A 9,795-nucleotide genomic window follows, 5' to 3' on the forward strand; every position below is an offset into this window, starting at 1 on the left:
CTCTTCCCAAACCTGGTCGGGCCACACGGGGAACGGCACCGCCATCCTCCTGCTGAGCCAAGCACTCGTGGCCGCACAGGTGCCCCCCCCCCCGCGGCGGTTCCCACAAGCGCCTCCGCGAAGAGTCTGAAGAGGGAGGCCAGGGGTGCTCCGTGTCAACCAAGCAGCACTGGCCTCTTCCTCTTCCTCTGGGGCAGACCCACACACTGGGGGGGGGGGGCAGCACACTGGGAAGGCCGCAGGACAGCCAGGCCTTTCCTTCTACCCAGGCCGGCCTGACCGGCTCTTCTCTTTCAAGGGCTATTCGTCCCGAGTCCAGCCAAAAGACAAGGATCCGTCCAAAGGAAGTGCCAAATTGCCACAAATCCACTCGGCACAGCGAGTCCTGCGAGTCTCCTGGGCACCACCTTCCACTGCCTCCGTTTAAAGGATGGCAACTCTTCCAAAGCTTGCCTCTCGTAGACAATTTTAATGCAAAAAGCTGCCTTTCTCTGGCAGTTCACTAACAGTCTCCCTAGAAGGCTGGTTTATCGCTTCAGCTAAAGAGCAGGATGGATGCTGTTGACTCTAGAAGACAAACATTTTCCCACCACCGGTGCGTCCTCCTCGTTGGGCAACCTCAGCCCTTGGCTCAGCCCTCCAAGCAAGTTGTTTCCGTCTGTTGACACCCTCGCCCATCACTGCACGGAATCCAGACTAAGCAAAGCAGAAACCCCAAAACGCAAGCACCGGTGTCGCAAGTGCCATTATGAATCATGGCCATTGCAGAATTTCCTCGGCTCGGAAGCGGCAGCGCTCGCACGCACGTCAGAGCGGCCGCGTTGCCTTCCGAGCAGCAAGCAGCGGTGCAGAGCAGCGCGGCTGTGGCAGAGGCCGAATCAGGGCCCAGCTGGTTGACCACAGGCCCAGAAGGCGTCCCCCCTCATGGCTTTTTACTTCCTTTTGAGTTTCTTATCAGATACAGGACTCTGACTCAGTTCATTTCTTTGCAAAGCTGCCAAATGAAGGGAGGGGCCTTCCTGGGCAGCCAAGATCACGAGCAGGAAAGGAAAGGCTGACGTCGAAAACCGACTTGCACCTGCCAGGGAAGCTGCGCTGCTCCCAGACGGCTCAGGAGAGCGGCTCTGCTGGCCAGAACGGCTTGCAAAAGCTCTTGTGAACACCCGTTTCCAGTCTCTCCTCTCCTTTCTCCTGGAGGAAGAGCCCCTGCGGCATGATAGCTAAGCAAAACCTCCAGCTTTAGTGGAAGTCTACCACGGAGGAATAGCAATGACCAGCACAGGAGAACCAGTGCCGGCTCCAGGTTCTGGAGGGCTCTGGGGTACAAGCACACTGGGAGATGGGCAGGCCAGTGAGCCTCGGAGGCTGCGGGTGGCACCGTGCGTTTCCTGTGTTGTGGTGGCGATGTCTAGTTGTGCTGCACACTTGAGCCGACAGCTGTGCTGCAACACGCCCTGCCCCAGCCAGCGTCTCTAGATACGCATGCACCTAGGCCATCTTCCTCTTCCTCGCCGAGACACTGGAGTGCCGCTTTAAGGCTGGGGTGGCACCCAGCGCGGCTGCAGGCTTCTCGGGGTCCTGTGGGGAGGCGCCCGGAGACTGGGGGGGCAGGAATGGGCCCCCCTCCCTCCCTCCCAAGTGGAAGCCAGCCCTTCTCCGCCATGGCCAGCAGCCTCTCTGGCCCTCCGGCCTTCATGGCTCCCACTTGCTGGGGGCGGGGCAGCCTGGCCCCCCCTGCTCCCCACCTGGCTGCACGGGGAGAGGGGGAGCAGGGCCGGGGTCCTGCCGTGTGCGTGGGCACGGCCAGCCACGCCAACCGTGGACGTGGGCCCCGGACACACACGTGGGCGAGAGGCATCGCCTGTGGCCTGGCTTGCGAGTTTCCCCGAGGCGTCTGCCGGCCCCAGCAGGAACCGGTCCGGTCCAGTCCGGTCCGATCCGGCAGCGCTCGGCTCAGGCTCCCTCCCAGCTCTCGCCTTTCCAGAACCGGCCGAGCGCTTGCAGGGCGCTGCTCTGCCGCCGCCCGCTTTGGCTTCCCGATGGCAGAGCGGCTCGGCTCTATCATCGGTGCCCGTTTCACCTTGCCTTTTCTCTCCACCCTTGCTCTCCTCAGTCGCTTGTTCCCACGTTCGCCCCGTCTGCTTTTAGCGCACTGCACTTGTTGGGCAGGTGGAAAGAAGCGCAAACGGGGGGGGGGGGAATGGTTGCCTCCAGAAGCGGCCTCGGCTACGCATCGGGCCCCGTCGGGAGGTGCCCCATGGAGGAGGTTCGAGGAGGGAACATCCAAAGGGCTCTGCTGCTCGCGGAGAGAACATGTGACAGGCCCAAAACTGCCCGGGAAGGAAAAGAGAAGCGAGATAAAAAATGGAGGAGGAGAGGTGAGCGAGCGAGGGCCAAGAACGCCGAGCGGGGAGGGACAGGTAACCCGGCTCTGCGTGCCGAAGGGCCCCGGGTGCCGCGTACAATGACAAGAAAGGGCCAGGGGTGGGAAAAGCCTGCCTCTGCCCAGAGCCTGGAGAACCGGAAGGGGGCCGGGCTGGCGCAGGCAACACGGAGCTGGACAAACTGGTAGAAAGCCCCTTCCTTGGGAAAAGGGAAATTGAGACCCTGCAGCAGCTTCTGCCACAGAGGAACTGATTTCGTTTCTGCCCCCGGTTTCTCTGCAGCGGGGGCGTCTGCTTTGCTCACCTCTTTGTTCCCCTTCCAGTTCTGCTCCAAGGGAACCAACAGAGAACAGAAAGTCCCAAATGCAGATGTGAGCCTAAGCCAGGCTGCCCGCAAGCAGCACGCTGCCCGGCCTGGGCTCAAGTGAGCTGCTTCACCTGGACCTGCCGGTGCTCGGCCCGGACTGGCCTCCTGTTCCCAGCAGTGGTCAGAGGACTGTGCGACCACTTCTTCACTCCACGAGATGGAAGCCGTCCTGAGCACTTGGCAGAAGGACAGGATATAAATGCTTGTAATAAAAAATAAAATAAAATAAAGATATTTAATCATCTTAAATATGCACTGCTTTGAGGAACCCTCTCCTCCTCCCAAGCTATCCCAAATGCAGAGCTTTCCCCCGACAAGGACAACAGTCCAGGCATCCTGACAAACACCCAAAAGGAAAACACGAGGAGAGAAAGACAGGCAGAAGGGGAGAGTCCAATGGAACAGCCTCGCATGGATTCCAGGTGGCCGCTCAGCATCCGCTACCCGAAACAGTGTCCTCTCTCCGCTTTATGGGAGGGCTGGTCCTGATTTCGCTGTTGCCTTGAGAAAAGTAAGCCGACCATTTTCCGCTTTGGCATGCTGACCCGTCAGATTTCGAACAGAAATTTCAGAAGCAGAAAAGGGCTGATTTGTGGGCAACAGCAACATGGAGAACAGAGTAAGACGCAGGCACCCTTCATCCCAAAAGCCTCTCGGTGCACAATCCGATTTGCCGATTGCATGAAGTGACTCCTTTCCCCTGAGCACCGAAGGGTCCCCCGGTCCCAGCTGCGTACTGCCGCAGCCGTGTGAGAGAGCCGGTGTGGCGCTGTGGCGAAGGGCGCGGGGACTGGGACTCGGGCGATCCGGGTTCGAGTCCCCGCTCAGCCATGAAGCCAACCAGGTGACCTTGGGCCAGCCACGGACTCTCAGCCCAGCCTACCTCACAGGATTGTTGTTGTGGGGAGAAGACTGAGAGCAGCAGGAGGAGGAGGAGGGAGGCCTCTTTGAGTTCTTTAAAAAAGGCAGGATATATATTTAATAAACACGTATGGATTTTCAGAATCTGGCACTGCTGAAAGGCTCGGTTGTCTGGCACGCAGAGTTTCATAGTCAGATGGCAAGTAGACGTCGGGAGGATGCGAGATGAAACCGAAGCAGTGCCAGAACCAAACCTGCACAAACGCTGTGCCTGAGCCCCAGTGAGACCCCCTCCCCAGTTTGCCCCTCCAGGAATAACGGTGTGCGAGGTGGCTGCGCGCCCGCCTTGGCTCCTGCATCCCACTTCCAGATCCTCGCTGCTGGAGCTGTTCCCCGGCCCCCCGCCACGTGGGGCCGGTCCTGCAGGCGGGTCCCGCAGGCTCTCCGGTGTGCCCGCCTCCCACAGCTCCCCGCCGTCTGTCTTGTTTCTCCCCCAGCCCATCTGCTACGGAAGGAAGGGCCCAAGACCTGTGCCTTTGACCTGACTCAGAGCAGCTACGTCCCCGCAGCACGGGAAGGTCGGCGGGCACGCCCCCTTCCCAAAAAAGGAAGCCTGAAACGCCGCCCTCGGGAGCCAGGGGGCTGCCTGCGTTCGAGGCGTGTGGCCGACAGCAACGGGGGACCCAGAGGCTTGACTACTTCCGTTTATTGTAAGGCCCCACAGCCCAGGCCCTGCGGGCGGGTTACAGCAGTGTGTCTCCCGATGGGCGAGCCAGCCGGGCCAGATGAGGGGGAGGGAGTTGCCCAACAGGCCTGTGTTGCGACAGGATGGCGCCCTCCCCGGTGCGGCCGGGCACCGTCCCAGCGTGACGGGTGCACTTTTCAAGCAGGAGTCTGGAACGGGGCGTGTGCAACCCGCGGGTGATCGGAAGGAGGCAGGTGCCGGGCTCCCAGCGGGCCAGCGAGAGGCCGAGCTGCCGGGGCAGGGGGCGCCTCAGTGATCCGGCAGGAAGCTGTTCAGCGTCAGGTTGTCCATCTCCACCTCCGACCCGGGCTCGCCCAGCATCCTCACGTGCTTCACCTGGGGGCCCCTCCGGGCGGCCTCCTCCGCCTCCTCCGCGGCCAGCAGGGAAGAAATGCAGACCATCTCGGTGTGGCCGCGCTGGTTCATTCGGTAGGCTTGCTTCTGGCGCCAGAGCAGCGTGGCCAGGACGGCCGAGGCCACGATGAAGATGGCGGCCACCAGGGCCAGCAGCAGGATGGCCAGCAAGCACTGCCCAACCAGGGAGCGGCCTGGGGGGCTCGCTCCAGGGGGAGGCACCCAGGCAGGGGTGCTCCGAGCCGCGGCCGTCGGGACAGCAACCCCCTGGTTCCCCTTTCTCCCAAGAACGGACCTATCCGTGTCTTCGCCATGGCTCTGGTGTGCTGTGGAAGTGCTGGAGTCGTCCAGAGTCATAGAGGATGAGGTGGAAAGATCTTCCAGCCAGGGCTCTTCTGTGGTGGTCGTGGTGGTGGAGGAGGAAGCTGCAGCTGCCGTGTGAGAGGAGGAGGAGGGGGGGGAGGAGGAGGAGGAGGAAGCTGCAGCTGCCGTGTGAGGGGAACCAGGTGTTCTCTTCGCTCCAGCAAAGCCACGGCTCAGGTCTGCTGTGGAAGTGCTGGGGTCGTCCAGAAGTGGAACAGACGTAGTAGAAAATTCATCTGGCCACGGCCAAGGGGTGGAAGGAACGTCCCTTGTTTCTGCAGGCACAGCGGTGGTTTCTTCCACGACCAGCCCAGAAGCGAGGTTGTCTTTGGTGCCCCCTTTTTTGGAGAGGAGAGGAGAAGTTGGGGTGGGGCCGGGGGGCAGCTTTGCGCTCTTTGAGGTACTTAAGCGGGCATCGGTTTTGTTGGCGACATCTTGGGATATCGTCCTCAGAGGGGTGGTTGAAGCTGTGGCGGCATTAGAGAAAGGTCCGGCAGTTTTGCCACTGGAAACCGTTCCCGTGGGAGCTGCAGGAAGCGCCGTCCTGGCCTGCCTCTTCCTGCGGGGCGCCTGCGGGGCACCGTGACTGCTCCCTCCTGGGGCCAGCCACTCCCACCTGGGTGGGACGACGAGCCAAGAGTCCGTTTTGGCAGGGAGGGGGTGTGCACCCGGCTCCCCCCCGCTGGTGCCGTCCTGGCCCGGAAGCCTTTGTGAGCGGAGGGCGAGACTGCCGGCCAGGCGGACGCTCCAGAGGGCCGTCAACAGGGCAAGCCGGAGCACTGCCATGTTCACCTGAAGAGGGTGGAAAGCGAAGCCGTGGACACCGTCATCGCTTGCCCGGGTCGCCCCCCCCCCCCCCGCCACTTTCTCTCAAACGGCTGCCGCAAGGTTAAGTATGAAAACTGAGGAGGGCCAAAGCTGGGTCCCTGCCCACAAGGAGCCTACATTCTTAGACTGATGATGAAAATGGGAAGAGGAGGAGGAGCCCACGATGGCTGTGAGCAGACTCTCTTCTAGGAGCTTCAACCGAGGTAGCGGTGAGGAGCGGCTGTCGGGCCTGGATGGCCCATGAAGAAAGGGCTCGCACACCAGGGACCTGTTCGGGGAGGGGGTTCCGCCTCGTCCAGCCTTCTGTCCACGGGGGCCTTCGAGCTGCCCTCATGGAAAACCCCCAGGAGCAACAGCCCCCTCCCACCCAGCAAGCCCCAGCAAGCGGTGCATCCGGGCACTGCCTCTGATGACACGGGAGTGCGGAGCCGGCGGGGCCAGGAGCCACCGATAGCCTCCTCCTCCGTGAGCTTGGCCAGCCCCTCCTAACGCCCCCCAACATCCAGGGGAAAGGATGCTCACGTTAAATTCTGTGCTGCGGGAACGCCCCCCCCTTCCCTTCTGCCGAGTCTGCCCCCATCAGCCCCGCGGAGTGGCCCAGGTTGGGTTCCAGGATTACAGGCGGAAAATGCCTCCCTCTCCAGGCTGACATGCCAGGCGGAATTCTGCACGCTCCCGTGACCCATCTCCCCTCACTCCAAGCAGAGCAATCCCAGGCATCGTAACCCTTCCTCAAGGGAGATCAGGGCAGGCGGGCAGAATCGTCTCGGCAAGTGAGCGCTTTGGGTACCTTCGGGTATGAAACTGAAAACGGGGGAAACACGAAGGCAGCAGCACAGTTGCGGTCCAGGCTCCGTGCAGAGCTCGTACAGGCTGCTCCCCTAAAATCCTCCCTAGCTCGGTGCCCTCCAGATGCACCGGATCGCAGCTCCCAGGTGCGCTGGCTGGGAATGCTGGGAGTTGTAGTCCAACACATCCGGAGGGCGTCTGGATAGGGACGCCCACTCTGGCTAAGGAGAGGCTGAAGCAATAGCCCAGGGGCATCTTCATGTATCTTTTGCAAAGAATTTGTCCAGGGGGCTTTGCAGACCCCTGGGAACGGGCTTCTCCGCTCACGTCCTGCTTCTTCACTGGCCACGGTGGGAAACAGATTTCGGGATGCAGCGAGAGACCCCCTTCCCTCACCTCCGTTGCTGCACGGAGGAATTTCTGAGAGGGACTGCAGACAGGGAGAGAAGGTTAACCCGCCCCCCCACCCCCCGTACTCCACCACACTTTCTGAACCTCCCCCCCACCCCGCCATCTTCACTGGCCTGACGATGACTGATATTTTCCACTGCTTTGGGAAGATTTGTGCTGGAGTGCAAAACGACCGAAGAATTATGATGAGGCCCAGAAACGAGCTGGGGGCTCGCTCTCCTGTGGAATTACGTGAAGCCCACCACTCCTTTCGGATTTGCCTATCTAGCTATAACTAGGGACGTGCAGATTCGTGACTTGGACCCAAACCTTGAAGCAGGTCGAAGAGCCCCTTGCATGAATCGCCTTGAACTTTGCAGGGTTTTGCACTTAACAGGAGAAGTGCCGAAATTGAAAGTTGCCTAAAAGCGCAACCCTGCAGAGGTCACCTAGCACATTTCCCACGGCCCTCAAAACTCTGGGGAGCCCAGGAGCCACCGAGGGACCTGCCCCAGAAAGACAGGACTTGGTTCAACGGGTGGCCCGTTTTTCTAGCAAGAAAAGGGGCGCTCGGGGTGGCCTGAGCAGGGTGTTTGTATGCTGCCCCCACCCCACCCAAACCCTGTGCCCTGACCAGCCACCCGAAAGCCAGAAGTACCGTGGCAAAGGCCTCCGGAAACACGGCCCCCTCCCCAATTTTCTTCTACGGGTCCAGCTAGTTTAAGTGCGAAGGGGGAAGGTGTCTGTAAATGGCAAATCACACGCACTAAAGACTAACGCAGAGAAGTCAGGGAGCTGGCAAGTGGGGACAGGCCTCGGCATCCCCCACGACCCCCAATTTCGTCCCAAGAGCTAAATACCCAAGCTCAGAAGAGCCAAACAGGATGAGGGGCGGCTGCCGTTCGCACAAGCTCCGCGAGGCCCTGCTCGGGACTGCCTCCTGGTCCCCCGTTTGCGCCGTGGCGTCTTAAACGGAAAAAAGAGGAGGGGGCTGTGCCTCCGTCTGTCCCCCACACACCCCAGGATTCGCACACATCCCCCACTGTCCTACCTGCTGCCACACGGAACGGGAGGCCCACCGCCGGGGAGCGTGAGAGGAAGAAGCAACATCGGAAGGGTTGCGGTAGCTTCAAGAACGTACATGATGCAGCTTCCTCTTGTGGGAGGGACGCGGGGGCCAGCCCCGATGATGGGGTGTGGCTACGGGCCCCCAGACTGCTTCACACAGGAAACAGGGACGGTGCCCAGCCCAAGACTGGTGGCTCAGAGTTGCTATTGCCCTTCCCTGTGCAAAGGGGCCGCTCAGGACTCATCTCTGTTCCTATTTGCCCTCGATTCCTGTGGAAGTGAAGCTTCGGAAGAAAAAAATGTTCAAGCCCAATGAGGACTAGCTCCATAGCAAGCCCAGGAGTATCTCCCAGCGAGAGCCAGTGCCATGTGGCACTCGCTAAATGATACAGGCTGTTCCTGAGAGTTTATTGCCCTCTGGGCGGCATATTAAGAACTCTGGGAGAGCTGGAAACGGGGACGGCCGCTCCAGCCAGGCTCGGTCTCTTCCGCGTGTGGCTTCCGTGCGCCAAACAGAGACCAGGCGGCGCCTTATCTGGCACTGCAGCTCTGTGGCAAGCCCTGCATCTGCGGCTCTGGCACGAGGGCTCCTGCCGTCCCCGTGGCAAGGCGGCCCCTCTGCCGCAGGCCCAGGGACGAGCAGCGAGGCTGGCGGCCACACGCGCTTCCTGCGTGCCCGGGGCACCTCTGGTCGGAGCCCGAGGGCGCGTGCTGCCCGGCAACAGGCAACCCACAGGCGGCCTCCGCCCAAGGCCCTCCTCCATGCCCACGGCCGCCGCTTGCGAGAGGGACCGGCCCCTGGGCCGTGGGGTGGACGGAAGGCGTTTCTCAGCTCCCTGAGGTCGTCTCCGCTCTCCTGCCTTTCTGTAAGCGGAGGGCCCGGGAAGCGGGTTGCGCCGCAGCCGCCGGCCAAGCCCCGCTCTCCCTCCGCCGGGCGCCTCTGGTGGCACCGCCTGCCGCCCTGCCCTGCAGCTCCCCTGCCGCACAAAGCCCGCGCGTGCCAAGGCAAGGGCGAGGCCAGGGTCTGCCTGTGCCGGGCGCCTCGAGGCCGCTCCTGCGCCCGCCCGCCCTAGGGGGCAGCCTTGACCCGTGGGGCAGCGTTTCGGCCGCCCGAGGCCCCGTGAGTCCCCAGACCATGACTGCCCGGAGCAACTGCTTGGCTCGGGCAGCGAGGCCTGCGCTGCGGCGAACCCCTTTCCAGGCCTGGGGGTGGGGGGTGCCTCAGCAAACGCTCGCGCCTGCCAGCCCCGGAGCCAGAGCAAGCTTCGATTCAAAAGCATGCTTTAAAAAAAAGGAACACCCCCTTGCCGCTCACAAGGCGTCGCCACAGCCCCCCCGGCTTGTCCCTCCGGGGGTCTGGACTTCGACTCCCAGCACCCCTCAGCCAGCCTGGCCAACAATCGGAAATGCAGGCCCCACCCTTCTGGAAGGCGGCCCCCGGTCGAAGGTGGCCGACGCAGGGCATCCCGAGAAGGCGGAATATTAAAAGGAGAGTCACGGGAAGCACGCTGGCTGGGAACGTCGGTCCTTTAACCCAGAATGTCAGTCCTGGGTTAAAGTCTCCAGTGCAGGGCACTGCCCAGGGCCCACCTGGAAGGGGGCCTCGAGGTCTCATGGCTCGAACACAGCCGGGGGGGGGGGGGGGG

General features: G+C 62.0%; 1 protein-coding gene across 1 annotated transcript; it reads right to left on the bottom strand.

Moving 5' to 3' along the window:
- Positions 1 to 3,697: 3,697 nt before the first annotated feature.
- On the bottom strand, positions 3,698 to 8,509 carry SELPLG (selectin P ligand). The gene is made up of 2 exons (XM_044440957.1): positions 8,133 to 8,509; positions 3,698 to 5,866 (listed from the first exon to the last, which is right to left on the bottom strand). The coding sequence occupies exon 2, from the start codon at positions 5,858 to 5,860 to the stop codon at positions 4,607 to 4,609; it is 1,254 nt and encodes a 417-aa protein (XP_044296892.1). The 5' UTR covers positions 5,861 to 5,866; positions 8,133 to 8,509; the 3' UTR covers positions 3,698 to 4,606.
- Positions 8,510 to 9,795: the final 1,286 nt, after the last annotated feature.

This window comes from Varanus komodoensis, unplaced genomic scaffold, assembly GCF_004798865.1.
Source record: "Varanus komodoensis strain SLA01 unplaced genomic scaffold, ASM479886v1 scaffold38, whole genome shotgun sequence".
Classification (NCBI taxonomy): Eukaryota; Metazoa; Chordata; class Lepidosauria; order Squamata; family Varanidae; genus Varanus; species Varanus komodoensis.

Excerpts from the sequence above, each read along its gene's own strand:
- SELPLG (XM_044440957.1), bottom strand. The coding sequence starts at position 5,860 with ATGGCAGTGCTCCGGCTTGCCCTGTTGACGGCCCTCTGGAGCGTCCGC.